Raw genomic sequence first — 20,618 nt, forward strand, 5'->3', positions numbered from 1 at the left:
ATGCTGGCTAGTGGGGTATAGTCCAAATACACAGAGCTCCCAGCGGGATCAGGAGAGCACAGGGGATAGTGTACACCCTACTATCCATTGCTTGTGAAACCTTATTTTATATTTGCAGTGCTTATGTTAGTGGAATGTATGCCTCCTTTGCACAACAGAATGTATATTTGTGTGTATATGTGCGTATGTGTGTGTGTGTGAGACAGAAAGAGTTTGTGTGTGTATTTGATTAATAGAATCATGAGATGATGTTGGAGAAGTTAAGAGGGGTCAAATCAAAGACTGTAGTTTGGAGATTTTATTCTATTCTAAGTGTATTGGAAAGCTAACTAAAGTCTGTGTTCAAGGGTAGGGACTGATCAGATTTTCTCTTTTGAAGAGTCTCTCTGGCTGTGGCATGGATAACAGGTTGCAGAGGCCAGGGTGGAAACATGAACCAGTTAGGACAGCATCACAGTGGTCCAGGAGAGAAAAGATAACAGCTTGAACTAGAGGGAAGTGAGTGGTCATGAGACTTATTTTGGAGACAAACTAACAGAAATTGTGACGAATTAGATGTGAGGGTAAAGGAAAGGGAGGAAATATGACACTGAAATAAGTTCCACCAGAAAAAAAAGAAAAAGAAAGAAAAGAAAAACATTCTTAACATATAATCCAAGGGGTCAATTGTTAGATTGTCGAGCAGATGATTACGCCTAAAACGAAATTTCCACAACACCAGCAAAACAACCCCGGTCAAAAATACCTAATAATTATTCATAACAATTGTTGCGAATTGATCATGAGTTGGTACTAGATTTATAGACTTAATCTTTTGTGGAATCCATCAAGGAACTTTACACATAGCAGAATTCTTCCTTTGTGTCCTTGTTTTTATACAGTAGCAATCAATCAGCTCATGTGACTCCAACATGACTGAAAACACACTTCAAAGGCCAGGATATGCTGCAAAAGAGGCTAAATGCCTAATGTCCTTGTTCATGAGTGAACTTGATACGGAGGGACCTTTAAAAAAATGTTAGGCTCTTCTACTGTCTGCTTTCAACTCCCCTTTATGAAATATAAATACATGGTCTCAGAAATTTACTGGGTCCTAGACAAATGACTATAGAAGCAGAAAAGAAAAAGACATATAGGAAAAGCAAGTTCATAACGTAGGTACCAGAACCTAGCTTTTTTTCCCCCACCAACTGTGCAGTCCACTAAATAGGTTCTAGTCATACATATTAAAATAGAGTCTGGCAGACCTGTGGACATTTTATTGACTCCAAGCATCCCTCATGCCATGGGAATCAGGGAATCCTGAGTTTAAAATGACCCAGAAAGGATTTTAAAAGAATATCTATTGTGTTATAATTACTCCCCCCAAGTCTCCTCTTCCCAACTCTGAAAATTGTATTCCTCCTCCAATTAAATGATTAAATGGGACAAAGTGATTTCTTCTGTTGAATCATCACCCTTCCTTTCCTCTGATAGTCTTTTGTTCTCCAGTTTCAATATCTCAGCTCCATCCTCTGTTACTCATTTTCCATACTTCTAAGCCCCTCTAAGTTGTTTTCCTCAAAATTCACTGCAATTTGCCCATGTACTTCTTAAATTATGAGACCCAGAACTTATGAAGAGTTCTCTGTCTGATCTCTTTAGACTCAAACAAGATTTTATCATTACCTCTATTTATATATTCATAGCTAGAGAGAAGTCAATGCCCGGCTTCAAAGCTTCAAAGGACAGGCTTACTCTCTTGTTAGGGCTAATGCAACTGGTGACTTTAAGTTGAAGCCAATGCTCATTTACCATTTTGAAAATCCTAGAGCCCTTAAGAATTATGCTAAATCTACTCTGCCTGTGCTCTATAAATGAAACAACAAAGCCTGGATGACAGCACATCTGTTTAAAAGATGGTTTACTGAATATTTTAAGCCCACTGTTGAGATTTACTTCCCAGAAAAAAAATTCCTTTCAAAATATTACTGCTCATTGACAATGCATTTGGTCACCTGAGAGCTCTGATCAAGATGTACAAGGTTAATCTTTTCATGCCTGCTGACACAACGTCCATTCTGCAGCCCATGGATCAAGGAGTAATTTTGACCTTCAAGTCTTATTATTTAAGATATATATTTTGTAAGGTTATAGCTGCCATAGATTTTGATTCCTCTGATGGATCTGGGCAAAGGAAATTGAAAACCTTCTGGAAAGGATTCACCATTCTAGATGCCATTAAGAACATTAGAGATTCATGGGAAGAGGTCAAAATATCAACATCAACAGGAGTTTGGAAGAAGTTGATTCCAACCTCATGGTTGACTTTGAGGCATCAAGACTTCAGTGGGTGAAGTAATTACAGATCTGGTAGAAACATCAAGAGAACTAGGATTAGAAGTAGAGCCAAAAGATGTGATTGATTTGCTGCAATTTCATGATAAAACTTTCATGGATGAGGAGTTGCTTCTTATGGATGAGCAAAGGAAGTGGTTCCTTATGATGGAAACTACTCTTGGTGAAGATGCTGTGAAGACTATTGAAAGGGCAATAATGGATTTAGAATATTGCATAAACTTAGTTGATAAAGGAGTAGCAGGAGGGTTTGAGAGGATTGACTTCAGTTTTGAAAGAAATTCTACTGTGGGTAAAACTATTAAACAGCATCGCATGCCACAGAGAAATCGTTCATGAAAGGAAGAGTCAATAGATGCAGCAGACCTCATTGTTGCCTTATTTTAAGACATTGCCACAGCCACTCCAACCTTCAGCAACAACCACTCTGATCAGTCAGCAGCCATCAACATCAAGGCAAGACCCTCCACCAGCCAAAAATTATGACTCGCTAAAGGCACAGATGATGTTTAGCATTTTTGGCAATAAAGTATTTTTTAATTAAGGTATGTGCATTGTTTTTTAGACATAATGCTATGGCACACCTAATAGACTGCAGTATAGTGTAAACATAACTTTTATGTAAACTGGGAAACCAAAAATTTTGTGTGACTTGCTTTATTGCAATATTCCCTTTTTGCAGCGGCCTGGAACTGAACCCACAATATCTACAAGATATGCCTGTATTTAATATTCTGATCCAAGGCTTAAGGCCAACTTATTCTTCAGCTTAGACCCAGGCCTCAACATCTTTCCCTTTTCCCCTAGAGGTTGAACCAATTTAGACCTCAGTTAAAGAAATATTTTCTGAGATCTGGCCAAAACTTTCTTATTGTTATCCCTAGATGAGGCCACTGGGAAAAACAGGGTAATCCAAGAGGGTCAGAAACAAACCTTGGCTTGTTTATTAAAAAGTGTACACGGGACTGTAGCTCAGTGGTAAGGCCTGAGCGCACACACAGAGTGCTCTGGATCACCATCCCCAAGATGGGTTGTCGACAGAATAGCTCAGAATGTGTTTGCTATATACTCTCCTTTAGAGACAGGAGTGTAGTTGGTCCTTCTCAAATCAGGAAAGACCATAGTGCCCTTTATAACTGCATGTAACTACTTTTCAAGCTGTTTAAGTGTTATGGCCATTGTGTGGGCTTCAAATAACTGCTATACTTGATAAAATTACCTTCCAACACTCATCCCATTTTAGAGGCCTTCTGAGATGCTTGGAGGTGAGCATCACTGTGTTTGGCTTTGCTGCATACTTGCTCCTGCTGAAATGAGAGAACAAGGAGTTGAGGCTGACTGCATACTCCAGGAGAGAGAGACCTAAATTTGGATGTCTGCCCTCCACCAGATTCTGTAATTCTCACACCACAGCTTCAGGTAAAGTGCAGTTCAGATTTCTTTGAGATGTATTTTTGACTTCTTTTTCACTCCTCTAATCATATATTGTATTTTCTCCATAAGTAAATGTAAATTAGAATAGTTTCCTCATAAGGGAAATTGGTTAGATTCTTGATTATATAACGTAGTCTCCAGCATCAGAACTGGTCTAAATAAATGTTAGGTTATATGTATTTTATTTATAAATATATAAGTAAATATATTTAATAAGAATAATAATTTTTTACTGAAATTGAGATGTTAGCTGAACCACAAAACCACATGGGCTGGGAAAAAATCTATTCTATACCTTATTACTTATTCAAGTGACATATACCAGATTTCCTGACCCTGAATGTGGAACAGAAGAAAATATCAGGCAGTAAGAGAAGAACGTTTTTCTACTAAAGAACATTTGGCAACAACATAGGAAAAAAATGTCAGTTACAGACAATACACACATTTTCTTTAAGAGGGAGAAATCTAAAACAGCTCACTTACCTATTTAAAAGTAAGAGGAAAAGATTATAAAAGCCATTCCATAAAATCATTTAAGGATATGGACCGTTAGGTACAGAAACAGACTGAGAGAGAAGACAGTAAAAAGCAGCGTGTGTCCACACATACACACATAAACACACACACACCCTTCAAGTGTGATACAAATTTAACAACACTAAGAAAGCACAGGGAATAAAGCAGAGTGGATGAAGGAGACATAAAGAAAGATAAATGAAATGATTCAAAGAGAGAGGCAGCTTCGATGTAGTCATCCTGAGGAGGCTCCTGTCATGGAGATCCTCCTGTTTGCTTGGACAGAGGGTGTATCCCCATAACAAATAAATTCCTTGTTGCCCTGCTTTTGTTTTCAGCATACTGGAGATTCTAGTCTTTGCATTTTTTTTCACTGTTTTCCCTAACTACAAGCAATTGTTTCCTAATTGGTTACTATTAGGGCATGTCCACTAATTGAAACAATAAATACCTAATGAGCACAAATAATATACTAGACATCATCCTAGATGCTTGGAACACATCAGTGAGCAAAATAATGTCCTCCTCTTATATTCAGGTGGTTGAGATAGAAAATACATACTAAGTTTATAATACAATGCCAGGTAGGGGCATGTGCTTCAAAGAAAACTGAAGCAGGATTGGGAAACAGAGTCAGAAAGATGGACTAAATTAGGGAAGGCCTCTCTGAGTCTCTGATTTTTACCAGAAATCTAAAAGAAGTGACAAATTAAGGGATGTGAATACTGTCAAGGGAAGGAGAGGGACATTCCAGGCCTTGATGAGAGCCACACTTGGCATCTAGTACAGTGTTCCCCTCTTATCCTGGGGGGCTACATTCCAAGACTCCCAGTGGATGCCTGAAACCAAAGATAGCACTGAACCATATATACACTATTGTTTTTCTATACATATATACCTATGATAGTTTAATTTATAAATTAGGCAGTGTAAGAGTTTAACAACAACTAATAAAAAAAATAGGACAATTATTAACAATATACCATAAGAAAAGTTTCTGTAGATCTTAGCAAGCTCAGCATACAATTTTTTTTCTTTCCTTCTTAAATCAAGAATTTTCACCTCTTCTCTTAAAGAAAGCACTTTATGACTTCTCTTTAGCATATGCAATTGCCAGCATTACTCGTCTTGTGCTTTGGCACCATTATTAAGTAAAATAAGGGTTTCTTGAACACATGCACTGCCTTACCCCAAGAGGCGATCCAGTAACCGAGAGGGCTACTAAGTGACTAAAAAGCAGGTAGCAGACACAGCATGGATTTGCTGGACAAAAGGAAGACTCATGCCCCAGGCAGGACAGATCAGGATGGGGCAAGATTTCATCATAGTACTCAGAATGGCATGCAATTTAAACTTATAAATTGTTTATTTCTGGAATTTTCCATTTAATATTTTCAGATTGTGGTTTACTGTGGGTAATTGAAACCACAAAAGTGAAATTGCAGATAAGGGGGGACTACTTTATCAGCACAGCTGGAGTGGCGTCAGTAGAGGGAAGAATGGTGGGAAATGTGGGCATGGGGGAAGGCCTCATTGGCCATATAAGTTGTGGTAAGGAATTTGGGGTTTACTTTGCATGTTTAAAGGATTGAGAACAGGTAGATGAGATGATCAGATTTTTGAAAAACTATCAGTCTAGCTAACGTGTGGGTAATAGTCTTTAACCTATAAAAAATGGAAACAGGCAATTTAACAGGTTTCTGTAGTAGTTTAAGTGGGAATTTCATGGTAGCATTGACCAAGGTGAAAGCTGATGGGAATGCCAAAACTTGTTCAGATTCCGAATGTTTGGAACATGATGCCTGGAGGCTTTGTTGATGGTTTGGACGTAGAGTACTGAGAAGGGTGGTAAGGTGTGCCCGAAGTTTGTGGCCTGTACAACTGAGTAAACGGAAGTGTCATTTAATGATAATGCTGAAAATCTTTAAGTAATCTAAAACTATGCTGCTAATTGAATTGTAAAGAGATTGAGAGAATATCTTATTGAGAAAACTTCTGTAGAGTCATTTGTAACATGGTAATGTCTTGTTATTGCAGTTTCAGGAAAGAAGAAATGAAAAGCCCAGGAGGGAATAATCACTCTGACCCTGTGACTGAATTCATTCTTCTCGGATTCCCTTGTACCTGGGAGACTCAGATCCTCCTCTTCTCACTCTTCTCTGTGATCTATTTCCTGACGGTAATGGGAAACCTGTGCATTATCTGTACAGTGTGGTGTGTCCACCATCTCCACACCCCCATGTACATCCTGCTGGCCAATTTTTCCTTCCTAGAGATTTGGTATGTTACTTCTACTGTCCCCAATATGCTAGCCAATTTTCTCTCTGAGAGAAACTCCATTTCCTTCTCTGGCTGCTTCCTCCAGTTTTACTTCTTCTTCTCCATGGGCACCACTGAGACCTTATTCTTGTCTGCCATGGCCTTTGACAGGTACCTCGCTATCTGCAGGCCCCTGCACTACCCCACTGTCATGACAGTTCAACGCTGCATCAGAATGGGAGCCTACTGCTGGATATGTGGCTTCTCCTGTTTTCTCCTCCCAGTTTATCTCATCTCTCAGCTTCCTTTTTGTGGCCCTAATACTATTGATCACTTTTTATGTGACCCAGGACCCCTTATGAAGCTTTCCTGTGTGCCAGCTCCTGCCACTGAGATCACCTGTGCCATCTTTAACTCAGTCCTAATTTTCTCCACTTTCCTCTTCATTACCAGCTCCTACACCCTGGTGATCAGAGCTGTGTTGAGGGTCCCCTCAGCAGAAGGCCGGCGTAAGACATTCTCCACATGTGGCTCCCATCTGGCCGTGGTGTCCCTGTTCTATGGCTCCATCATGGTTATGTATGTGAGCCCAACAGCAGGCAATTCAGCAGGGATTCAGAAAACTGTAACTTTATTTTATTCTGTGATGACTCCACTTTTCAATCCCTTGATCTACAGCCTTCGGAATAAGGAGATGAAGGAGGCCCTGAGAAAACTTTTTAGGGTTATAAGATTGGGTCAAAGACAGCCTCTGAAGAACTAGAATCCACAGATACATATGACATACAGAGATATAAAATTATAGGAGGTTAATGATCTTAAGTAAATTTGAAAGTAAGTAAATTTGTTCCCTATATTCCCCGGAATATTTTTAAGGATGCATTTCAGCGAAGCAAATAGTAAATAAGATCTTACCATAACTTGCATAAATCATTCATACTAGGCTTTATTATATTAATATTCCTGTGTGTACAGCATGGAAACAGGAAAATGTCAGACATTCTCGGGCATTTTCAAGGAAAAAACATAAATAACCCAGAAGTCAACTGGTCAGCTTCTATCCTTTGCAAATTTAGGTAAATTTGCCTCTGAGTCCCTGTTTCATAGTGATTAGATGTCGGGAGTCCCCACCACTGTCTCCCTACACACACACATACATAAACACACACACACGCACACACCATACAAACACATTCATGAATGCTTCTCCTCTCCCAATCGTGAATCCACCAGCTGTCTTATTTTGATCACAACAATCTGGATGTGAGAGCCATTCCTTTCAATATTTTACCCAAAACCAAACTCATTCCAGCTTAGTGTAGGTTTATTAACCTGACTACAGGTCAGAGTTAGGGAAAATCAGAGGAAAGGCCACCGTGCTGAACACCCTTTCAATCTCTCATATTATACCTGGTTCTGCCTCTTTTTCTTCCTTCCTCATCTTCTTTCCACTACCCACAAGAGTGACCCGAACATCTTTCCTTTCTTATTCAGAATAATTTTGACCATATGAAGGCCCTTTGGGGTTTGAGATTCTTCCTCAAGTGGGCTTGTCAAAAAATTTCTTCTCGGCCAACCTAATTCTCAAACAGGATCTTATCTGGAGAAAATAGCTTTCTCCAACTGGTTACTTTTTGGGTTGCGTTAGGTTCTTATAACTTAATATATTCCTTCTTTATCTTTGTACCACAGGAGCACTTAATGCAAAAGAATAAATTACTGAAACAGAACAGAGGTGAAACCTGGAAACTAGATTACCTGGAAAAAACTTAATGAAACAACAATAATTCATATTTTAAGTGCTTTATTATTTTTAAAATGCTTTTCTCCCTGTACGTATTAGAACGAATACTAACGATGTAGAGAGGACAGTGTGTGTGAGTCTGAGGATAGAAATAAGATAGTATGGCCAATGTCTGAAATGAAGTATATTACTCCAGTAAATTTTCAAAGTGGCCTGAAATTATCATATTGCATCTTAGTAAATAAGTCTTACTCTAAGAGGGCACAATCTCATCTACTAATGAAATTGTGCACAGTTCCATAGGAGCACAAAAAACAAGATTCACTTGTGCATGCCAACTTCTCCTTCCTGGAGATCTGCTATGTCAACTCTGACATGCCCAACATGCTGACCAACTTCCTCTCCCAGGGGAACCAGGGGAACCAAAACCATCTCCTTTGCTTGGTGCCTGCTCCAGCTGTACTTCTTTTTCTCACTGGACACAACCGAATGCTTATTTCTCTCCATCATGGCCTATGACGGGTTCCTGGCAACCTACCAACCCCTACACTACCCAACTATCATGACTACTAAGTTCTGTAGCAGCCTGGTCATCTTTTGCTGGGTTTTCTCTGGTTTCTGATCCCAGTGATACTCATTACCCAGCTACCATTTTGTGATCCAAATGTGATTGACGACGTTCTGCATACCTAGGTCCTCTGCTGGCCCTGGCTTCAGCCTGCATCCCACTCCCAGGGACTGTTCTTATATGTGGCACCACGAGCTCCCTCCTCATCTTTGCCACTTTTTTCTACAGTATTGGTTCCTACACCCTGGTGCTGAGGGCTGTAATACAGGTGCCCTCAGTTGCTGGCCGGAAGAAGGCATTCTCCACCTGCACCTCACATCTAGCCATCATGTTTCCATTCTATGGCTCTGTCATGATGACATATGTGATCCCAAGGTCAGGACAAGAGGAGGACATGCAGAAGCTCACAACTCTGTTCTACTCAGTTTTGACCCCTCTTTTCAACTCCATGATCTATAGACTACAGAACAAAGAAATGAAGAATGCCTTGAAGAAAGTTCTAGGAGGTTCCTAAAACTGCTCTGTGATGTTGGTGAGTTATTCCCAGATGAGTTTAGACTGTGACCTTCCTGTTAATGAACAGCTGGGAAACTAGCAAGTAGATGTGAACTTTTTGAAGAAGGCAGTTCAAAATCCTAAATGCCAGATCATCAATGAAGACTTTCCACATGCACAATTAATTGCCTCTTCCATAGCACATTACTTGTACTTCTATTTAATATGTCATTCATTTTTTTCTTGTATTACAGTTAGCTGTTCACAAATCTTTCTCCACATGCCTCCCCATACTTATTAGATCGTGAATTTTTTAAGAGTAGCATTCTGTGCTTTATTAATTTCTGTAACTCCATAACCCAACACAATGCCTAACACAAAAACATCCATAATGTCAATTTAAATAAAACAAATATATTTCTTCATATTTCCTCACTATATTCTATCTTTTTTGGGGGGTAGTGAGGAAGATTGTCCCTTAACTAATATCTGTTGCCAATCTTCCTCTTCTTTTGCTTGAGGAAAATTGTCCCTGAGCTAACAGCTGTGCCAATCTTCCTCTATTTCTCATATGTGGGATGCCGCCACAGCATGGCTTGATGAGCTGTGTGTAGGTCCGCACCCAGGATCTCAACCCACGAACCCTGGGCCACCAAAGCGGAGTGCGTGAACTTAACCACTATGCAACCAGGCCAGTCCCCAGATTCTATCATTCTTGACAGCCAGAACAGTGTCTAAAGAAATTATACAAACTCTGTAACAATCTGTATTTTATATGTGCTATGAATGAAATGAAAAGAATTTTCCTAGACAAATGTGAGGTTTTCTTCAACTGGTTGGACCAATCATTAAATGATAAATCAAATCAATGGAAAAATCTCCTCAGATGAAAGGTAAAGTTTAAGATATTACCTGGCACTGTACTAGCCTTTGGAGTGACCCAGATTAGCAATATTTCTTTCCTATCCTCAGAAAGACCACAACCCAGTGATGGAACTAAACTTTTCTAATCCTTTTTTTTTTCGCTCTGTAACAGCTTGACTGAAATATACCATAAAAATACCATAAAATTCACCCTTTCAAAAGTGGACAATGCAGCATTTTTTAGTTTATTACATAGTTGTGCAATCATCACTGCTAACAAATTTTAGAATATTTTCTATCACCTCAGAAAGAAATCCCATTCCCATTATCAGTCACTCCCTACTCCCCTCTCCCTTCAGCCCCTGACAACCACTAATCTACTTTCGGTCCCTATGGATTTTGTCTATTCTGGGAATTTCATATAAATAAAATCATACAATGTGTGGCCTTTTGTGCTAGCTTCTTTCACTTTGCATACTGTTCATCCATGAACAACTAATCTATGTTGTAGCATGTGTGAGTACTTCATTCCTTTTATTGTCAAATAATATTCTTTTGTATGGATATACCACACTTTGTTTATGCACCAATCAATTGGTGGACACTTGGGTTGTTTCCACTTTTTGGCTACTATGAACATTGATACTATGAATATTCATGTACACATTTTAATGTGAACACATATTCATTTCTCTTGGATATATACCCATATTAGTCCATAGAGGCTACCATAACAACATACCACAGGCTTGGTGGCTTAAACAATAGAAATTTATTTTATCACAGTTCTGGGGGCTGGAAGTCCAAGATCTAGGTGCCAGCAGAGTGGATGTCTGGTGAAGCCTCACTTCTTGTCTTACAGATATCTACCTTCTCACTGTGTCTTTACATAGTGTTTCCTCTATGTTGCAGGGAGAGAGAGAGAGACAGAGAGACAGGGAGAGAGAAAGAGAGACAGAGAGAACAGTGGTGTTTCTTCCTTTTCTTTTAAGGACAACAGTCCTATTGGATTAAGGTCCCACCTTTGTAACTTCATTTAACCTCAATTACCTCTTTAAAGGCCCTGTCTCCAAATACAGTTACATTGGAGGTCAGGCTTTCAACATATGAATTTTGGAGGGATGCAATTCAGTCCATAACAATACCTGAGTGAAGTTGCTAGGTCATATGGTAACTCTTTCAAAGAACTGCTAGACTGTTTTCCAAAGTTGCTGCGCTGTTTTATAATGCTACCTACAATTACGTGGGTTTCAAATTCCCCACATTCTGGCCACACTTGTTATTCTCTCTATATATTTATTTATTAGCCATTCTAGACAGTACAAAGTAGTATCTCACTGTGGTTTTGGTTTGCATTTTTCTAATGATTAATAATATTAAGCATTTTTTCATGTAATTATTGACCATTCATGAATCATCTTTGAATAAATGTCTATTCAAATTCTTTGCCCTATTTTTCATTGGCTTATTAGTTCCTTATTTTTCATTGTTGTTGAGTTTTAAGAGTTTTTAAAATATTCTGGATACAAGTCTTTTATCAGATATATGATTTGCAAATAATTTCTCCCATTCTGCCATTCTCTGGGTTGCTTTTCCCTTTTCTTGGTGACATTTGCAGCATGGATATTGTTTATTTTGATGAAGTCCAATTTATTTTTATGTTTGTGTCTCTTGTTCTTTTGGTGCCATATCTAAGAAACCATTGCCTAAGCCAATATCACAAATGTATATGCCTATGCTTTCTTCAGAGAGTTGTATAGTTTTATCTCTTACATTTAAGTATATGGCCCATTTTGAGATAATTTTTGTATATGGTGGGAGATAAGGATCCAACTTCATTCTTTTGCATGTGGATACACAGTTGCATGTGGATACACGGTTGTCTCACTGTTGAGACTGCTCTTTCCCTATTGAATTATCTTGACACCTTTGTTGAAAATAAAACCTTAAATATAAGGATTCACTTCTGGACTCTCAATTCGAAACCTGCATATCTATCCTTATGCTAGTATCACACGGTCTTGATTACTGTATCTTTCTGATAAGTTTTGAAATCAAAGAATGGGAATCCTCCAACTTTGTTCTTTTTTTTTGAGACTGTTTTGGCTATTCTGGTTCTCTTGCATTTCCTTATAAACTTTAGAATCAATTCGTTCATTTCAGCAAAAAAAAAAAAAAAAAGCAGCTGGTACTTGCTAGGGATTGCACTGGGAATTGCACCGTTGATCAGTTTGAGGAGAACTGAGACTTGAATAATATTAAATCTGCCAATCCAATAACATGGGATCTCATTCTATTCATTTAGCCTTATTGTAACTTCTTGCAACAATATTTTGCAGTTGTCAGTACTCAAGTCTTGCATTTCTTTTGTTAAATTAATTTATCATATTTTTATTCTTTTAATGCTATTTGTAAATGGCATCAGGATGCCTTGTATTTATTTTTCTGGCTGTGTATTAGAACATTCAGTACAATGCTCTACATAAGTGTCAAAAGCAGGCATCCTTGTCTTGTTCCAGATCTTAGAGGGTAAGCCTTGACTACCTCACCACTAAGTGTAAGGTTAACTGTGGGTATTTTATGGATGCTCTTTATCAGGTTGAGGAAGTTCCCTCCTATTCCTAGTTTTCTTTCTCTTTTTAGGATTTTTATCATGAAAGAATGTTTGATTTTGTAAAATCTTTTTTCTTTATCTATTGAGATAATAAAATATTTTTGTCCTTTATTCTATTCATATATTAAATAACACACACAATGATTTTCAAGTCAAAACCACCCTTGCATTTCTGTGATAGAACCCACATGATCACGATATATAAACCTTTTTATGTATTACTGGATTCAGTTTGCTAGCATTTTTTTGAAAAATTTTTTTGTCTAGGTTCATAAGGAATATTGCTCTGTAGTTTTCTTTCCTTGTGATATCTCTGTCTGGTTTTGGTTTCAGAGTAATACTGGGAATGATTTTTTTTGGATATGATACCAAAACTACAAGCAACAAAACCAAAACAAAAACTAAAAGAACAAGTGGAACTACATCAAGCTAAAGAGCTTCTGTAGAACAAAGGAAATCATAAGCAAAATGAAAAGGCAACCTATGGAATGGGAGAAAGTATTTGCAAACCATATATCTGATAAAGGATTAATATCTAAAATATATAAAGAACCCCTATAACTCAATAGAAAAATAAACAAATAACCTTATTAATAAGGAGCAAAGGACCTGAAGAGACATTTTTCCAAGAAAGACATATGAATAGCCAACAGGTACAAGAAAAGATACTCAACATCACTAATCACCAGGGAAATGCAAATCAAAACCACAATGAGATATTACCTCACACCAGATAGAATGGCTTTTATCAAAAAGACAAGAGACAGGGGCCGGCCCTGTGGTGCAGCAGTTAAGTTCACACATTCCACTTCAGCGGCCTGGAGTTCGCCGGTTTGGATCCCAAGTGAGGACACGGCATTGTTTGGCAAGCTATGCTGTGGCAGGCACCGCACATATAAAGTAGAGGAAGATGGGCATGGATGTTAGCTCAAGGCCAGTCTTGCTCAGCAAAAAGAGGAGGATAGGTGGCAGATGTTAGCTCAGGGCTAATCTTCCTTGAAATAATAATAATAATAATAAAATAGACAAGAGATAAGTGCTGATGAAAATGTGGAGAAAAGGGAATGCAATGTACATTTCCCTGTTGATGGGAATGTAAATTGGTACAAACACTATGAAAAACAGTATGGAAGTTCTTCAAAGAATTAAAAGTAAAACTACCATATGATCCAGCAATTCCACTTCTGGGGGTATATGGGAAAAAAATCACTATGTCGAAAACGTATTTGCACCACCAGTTCATTGCAGCATTATTTACAATGGAAATAGTGTAATGTAACATAATGACATGGAAACAACCTAAGTGTTTATTGATGGATGAATAGATAAAGAAAATGTGATGTGTATATATATAATAAAATATTATTCAGCCATGAAAAAGAAGGAAATCCTGCTGTTTGTGACAAAATGGTTGAACATTGAGGGCATTATGCTAAGTGAAATATGTCAGACAGAGAAAGACAAATACTGTACACTCTCACTTATATGTGGAATCTTAAAAAAAAAGAAGTTATAGAAACAGAGAACAGACTGGTGGTTACCAGGGGTGGAGGGTGGGGGAAATGAGTGAAGGTAGTCAAAATATGCAAGCTTCCAGTTATAAGACATATAAGTTCTGTGGATGTAAAGTACAGCATGATGACTATAGTTAACAATATATTTTAATTGCATATTTGAAAATTGCTAAGAGAGTATATCTTAAAAGTTCTCATCACAATAAAAAGAAAATTTTGTAACTATGTGAGGTTATGGATGTGAATTAAACTTAGCATGGTAATAATTTCACAATATATACGTATACCAAATCATTATGTTTTACACCTTAAACTTACACAATGTAATATGATAATTATACTTAAATAAAACTGGAAAAAATAAAATAAGGGAATATTTCACAAATCTCTTTCCTCACCAAGAGGGAGAACTTTATTATGTATTTGAACATATACACAGATTTTTTTAAAAGATCAAAAGCGCTCCTCAACTCCCTCCTGTTAAATTCTGTAGCTTAATACTTCAGTTCAAGTATCTGGCACAGCACCATCCACCTTACAAAAGTTATATAAATTCTTTCTGTCTAATCATAATTTTGGGAGAACTTAGTGTGAAGAAAATTCTCTTCACGCCTTCAAACACCAAAAGCTTGCAATGAATAAATAATTCTGGATGATTGTGCATCTTAAGATATCAATATTCATGACTGAAAAAGTGCTGCTACCATTTAAAAAACAAAAACATTTCTACTTTACAGAAACAATGATTATAAAATAAGCAAGTTCAGGTCATAACCCAAAAAATTCTTTTTGCGCACTGAGTGCTATGGGCATAGGGAATAGTAAATTATGAACAAGAGTTAAGTCTCATTAGAGATGGCTCTAAACCAATAATAGAAGAAAAATGTTGTTAAATATCTGATCTAAGTACATACATACTCATATGCATGTGCACCCACATGCACATATAAGTAATAAAAACAAAGGAGTCCAAGAGTTTGTCATCTCTCTCAGCAACGCCTTACTTAGAAGCAAGAAAATTTCAACCATCATGTCAACTTCCAGGGACATCTGCTAAAAACAGTTTGAAATAACCTGAAAATGGGAAGGTAGCTTCTAGAACTTTGGCATTTCGCCAAATGCCCCACAATCTCTGCTCCAGGACCTCTTCACCATGAAATGGTAATTTATTTATCACTATCATACTAAAAGCACAGAGCTGACCCAGGAGAGAAATCTTTTTACAAAAAAAAAAGGGAAGAACCCTTTTCAAGCCATTGAATGAGTCAATAGGAAAGAGAATGAGAATTCAGATGTCATAACTCTGATACTGATAGATAAGAGAGTCCAAAACTTGCAGACAGACAAAAAAAAATGAATAAAATTGAATGAAAGGAATATGAAGAAAAGCAAAAACCTCATGCTTCAGCTAAGCTGGTGTTGCTGTAGTGTTTGCACCATCATAACAGTAACCTGTCTATAGAACAAAATTAACATCTGCTCTAAGAATTAGCATGAGCTAATCTGATCACCACTGTAGAAACTGGGTCCCAAAGGCCAATTAATGGGCTCCTGAGGGAAGGAACCACTTGGGATATGATGGACAATCTTCCCTCATGAATTCTCACTTTTGGAATTCTTAGGAGACTATATCCCTTCGGAAAAACAAGACATAGGTTACAAAGCAACATACATATGTCTCTGTTATGCAGCAAATACACCAATTTCTCTCCAAACCAATATCAGTGTCCAAATGTAAGCCCCCCTCTGGGTTGCTGGCTGCCAAGGATGCCATGCCCTCCATCTTGCCTGCCTTTTGTTGCAGTGAAAACCGAAGATTACATGTCAGACCTACCAGTTTTATGAGGAGATGGATTCAGAAGAGATACAAGTATAGGACAGCTCTGAGGTGTGCCTTTTTGCTTTGCCTTATTTTGTGTGGCTATAAATACAATAGCACTTCATCTTACATGAATTAATGTAAGGAGATTCATTTTACAACTAGGAGGACTGGGAATCAGGGAAATGAGAGAGAAGAAGATGAGGAAGGAGCCCCAGTAGTATGTAAATTCTGTCCTTGTTAATCAGGAGGTGCACCCAGTCAGAACCAGGTCTTTGGGGGAACAGTATGTTAGCGAAGTGACATCTAGAAATGGCTGACAAAGCGGCTATGAGGAGCAGGGCAGAAAAAAACTTCAGCTCTCCCTATTTTTAGCCATGTTTGGCTCTGCCACAGAGCAGACGATCGGCCATTCCAAGGAGGGAGAACAACAAGATGACAGAGCACTCCAGATTGGTGAGTTCACTCCCACGTGGTTTACAAAACCATTTGCATCTTCATATACATTAGTCCCCAAATATTTCTTGCTGTTTTCACTCTTTCCTCATGGTTTCTTGGGCTTCTGGGTTACACTGAACTCCTGCTACAGAAAGATTACTCACAGCTTTGCTGTGCCAAACATGATCTATTCATAGACTGAAGAGGAGGCTTACAGTTAAGTGTGACATGGAAAATTGTGAATTTCTTTCATCTTTTGTGTCACTAATTGCAATTATCAAGAGCATCCTTAAATCTATGACATTATGTGATCTGGACAGTAACACATTTTTAATAAATTAATGAATATTCTTAGCTAGAATACTTTTATTAAAAGTGCCTGAGTCTGCATTCTGCACTTATATTTTCCTGAATAAATTCTGTCACTCGATCATGTCACTTTGGGTCATTTAGGTCCAAATGATGACTGTTCCTCACTAATGGAGGAGGTCCTAAAATAAATTACTAAATTAAGACCAAATTACTGACAACAGAATTGTAGGTTACTTTATTGTCTTTGTTTTGCTTTTCTCACCATGGAAGTCACACAATGTCCAAGACTAAGTCTAACTCAGAGAAGGAAGTTTTCACAAATATTCTCTGTCCACTTCCCAAACCAACTCCAATCTTCCACATCTGTAACAGGACCCATAAACCAGAAGAATAGAGGCCTTTCTAGGAATCCTGACATCTCAGGCAAAAGTCCTTAATTAATATGCCAGACCCACTGCTCACTTTTTCTGTATTTTTCTAGTATTAACCTAGACCAAGATTTTACAGAAGTATTTTAATCCAACTGGTAAAAGACAGAACCAAATTGAAAGCCATTATGTAGATATCCGGACTTTTAAAGTTTCCTTGAGTTAACAAACCATAACGAACACTGAAGAAATTATGGCACATTTGACACTTTTTGTCTAGATTATCAGACGACCTTAAGACACCAATACTTATAATTCCAACACTGATGTAGAATAAAAGTGAAATGCATAAAGGTTTCAGTGTGTTATTTGTTACCTTCCTCCCTCTCCTCTTCAGATGCCTAATATTTGTGTCTCTAATTCCAAAGATACAAGTATTTGAAACTCTGTGTTCAATATTAAGGTTCTCTGTATCTTATTCCACAGATACAAATACACGATTTTCATATCTACTTACATTTGTAAGTACTGCCATTAACTTTCTCCAATTGCTTATTACATAAGAGCCTGTCTTTTACTGGATTGGAGAAAATACTGAAAGAGGAAAGAGAGAGTACGAAGATTCAAAGTCTGATAACATCCAGCACTCTCAAAGTTTGGCAATCTTCAGCAATATAGTTACATTATTTATTTAATAGAATAATAGAATCTGAGGGACTTAGGCATCTCTAAATAAAAATATTCCTGAGCATTAGGGAATAACGTCATTTTTGTCTTTGTCATTTTTTCCTCTTCACCCCTTAGGAAGCCATGAATGTGTCAGGAGTCAATACGGTGACTGAATTCATACTCCTGAGTTTTCCCTGCTCCAGAGAGGTTCAGGTCCTCCTCTTCGTGCTTTTCTCTGTGTCCTACATCCTGACACTGATGGGGAATGGGGCCATTGTCTGTGCAGTAAAGCTGGATCGCAGACTCCACACCCCCATGTATATTCTGCTGGCCAACTTCTCATTCCTGGAGATCTGTTACATCAACACCACTGTTCCCAATATGTTAAGGAACTTCCTATCTGAGACCAAAACCATCTCTTTCACTGCCTGCTTCCTCCAGTTCTACTTCTTCTTTTCCATGGGCATTACTGAGACCTTTTTACTGCCCCTCATGGCTTTTGATCGGTACTTGGCCATCTGTCGGCCTCTTTACTATCCTACTATCATGAGCAGTCATCTCTGCACAAACTTGGTGGTCCTCTGCTGGGTAATGGGCTTTCTCTGCTATCCAGTCCCTATCTATTTTATCACACAACTCCCCTTTTGTGGCCCCAATACCATTGACCACTTTGTTTGTGACCCTGGTCCTCTTCTGGCCCTGTCCTGCATCCCTGCTCCTGGAATTGAGCTTTCCTGTTCTATTTTGAGCTCTCTTATTATCTTCATCACCTTCTTTTTCATCCTTTGGTCCTACATCCTGGTCCTCAGGGCAGTGTTGCATGTTCCTTCAGCAGCTGGCAGACGTAAGGCCTTCTCCACTTGTGGTTCCCACCTGGCTGTAGTGTCTCTATTCTATGGAACCATCATGATCATGTACATCAGCCCAACCTCTGGAAATCCAGCTGGCATACAGAAGATTGTAACCTTGTTGTACTCATCAGTGACCCCACTTGTAAACCCACTGATCTACAGTCTCCGAAACAAGGACATGAAGGCTGCCTTGAGAAAAATTCAGGTGTGCACAAAAATTAGTCAAAGCAAATGAGAGCTTATGAATGGGCCAAGATTAGAATTATTATTTTCCCCATTTCTATTCCCACTTAACAATAGGTCTTTATTCATTTGCACCCTGACATGCAGACCCAAATTCATCCATTTCTGCCAGGTCAATCATGAACAATAGTACATCAATTAAACTAGACCTTGCCTTCAGTCGGGACTTAATAGATAGTAACTTGAATTGAATGCCCCCGATTTCTGAATTTTAGCCTACCTTGACCTCCAATAACTGCTTATCCTTTTTTCTGTGATCACTTACGTGTTCCCCGAATTCACGCTTTTTTGACCTCTACTAAGTATCTCCATTCTCACCCTTGGTTTTTCTGACCAAATGATCTCTGCTCTGCTCCTGGTAGAAAAGAAGAGTATTCATCCCTTTCTAGCTCATATTAAAAGAAATTAGTGCCAATTAATAAATCATAACTGAGCCAAAATTTTTATTTAATTGGTATCCAAATGACTAATAATGATCTAAAACACTGTCTCTCAAAACTTTCTGTTTCATAATTATTTGAGGAGCTCTTAAAAAAAGCAGATTCCTAGGCCTTTCTCCAAATCTCCTAAATCACAATCTTTGAAGTAGACTCCAGAAATTTCTATTTTAATGTTACTCAGGTAATTCTGATGCATCAAGACCAGCACCAGTCCACAGACTGATCTTATAGAGTCACTATTTTAAATAGATATATGACATAGAGAAATAAAAATCTTATATTAGTTAAGAAAAGTGAAAGAAGTTACAGTGAGTACTATAAGTGACTGAAAAACTCACGAGAACAGCAGAAGTTTCTTTTTTCCTCAGTTTTCAAATTCTACACTTATAAAATAAGAAATAGATTACATTCATCTTAACTTTTCCTACTTGTGAAAGATAATTAAGATACTTGGAAATAGGTTTACATTTTGAAAGAATATTGGCATGTAGTGGCACTAAAATTTGGATTTAGTTTTACATGAGGGAAGATTGAGTTGAGCACACAGCCCCACAGAGGTAAAAACAGACAGAGGGCAATCGCTGGTGATTCTAATATACTGAGATGAAAACAGACGCAGAGGAATTTGATGGCAGCCCAGGTGATGGGCCCAACAATTTGCTCAAAAGTAAATTGGTTGGTTGGCATCTGAAGTGAATACATTTCATTCATTCATTCAATAAACACTTTTCACCTCTATGATGTGCCCTGAATTACATTAATGTAAAAGATAAAGTCCCTGCCTCTGTGAAACTTACATTCTAGTGAGGGAGGCAGATAATAAGCAGGTAAACACATAAATCTATAATTCCAGTAGTCATGAGTAGTCTAAAGAGAATAAAGGAGAAAGAAAGAAATTCTAACCATGTGTGGTGATGCATGTTAACTAGATGCGAAGGATGTGATCATTTTGCAATATATACATATATCAAATCGTTATGTTGCACATCTGAAACTAATATAAAGTTAGCTGTCAATTTATCTCAATAAAACAAAAAAATAAAGAAGAGTATGAATATAGAAAATGTTGGGGTAAGATAAGGAATAATTTAGACAGATGGTCATAGAATGCCTTTGTAAGGAGGTGATAT

At 37.9% G+C, this 20,618-nt stretch overlaps 2 protein-coding genes and 1 pseudogene across 2 annotated transcripts; all 3 read left to right on the forward strand.

Annotated features, from left to right (window-relative positions):
* The first annotated feature begins 6,343 nt into the window (after positions 1 to 6,343).
* On the forward strand, positions 6,344 to 7,312 carry LOC106833314 (olfactory receptor 11H6-like). Its single transcript, XM_014844519.3, has one exon. The coding sequence runs from the start codon at positions 6,344 to 6,346 to the stop codon at positions 7,310 to 7,312; it is 969 nt and encodes a 322-aa protein (XP_014700005.3).
* Positions 7,313 to 8,461: 1,149 nt separating this feature from the next.
* LOC106833313 (olfactory receptor 11H6-like) lies at positions 8,462 to 9,375 on the forward strand (annotated as a pseudogene).
* Positions 9,376 to 16,998: 7,623 nt separating this feature from the next.
* LOC106833395 (olfactory receptor 11H6-like) lies at positions 16,999 to 19,040 on the forward strand. Its single transcript, XM_014844586.3, has one exon. It carries the CDS (start codon positions 18,096 to 18,098, stop codon positions 19,038 to 19,040), a length of 945 nt encoding a protein of 314 aa, XP_014700072.1. The 5' UTR covers positions 16,999 to 18,095.
* The last annotated feature ends 1,578 nt before the right edge of the window (positions 19,041 to 20,618 follow it).

This window comes from Equus asinus, chromosome 2 (assembly GCF_041296235.1).
Source record: "Equus asinus isolate D_3611 breed Donkey chromosome 2, EquAss-T2T_v2, whole genome shotgun sequence".
NCBI lineage: Eukaryota > Metazoa > Chordata > Mammalia > Perissodactyla > Equidae > Equus > Equus asinus.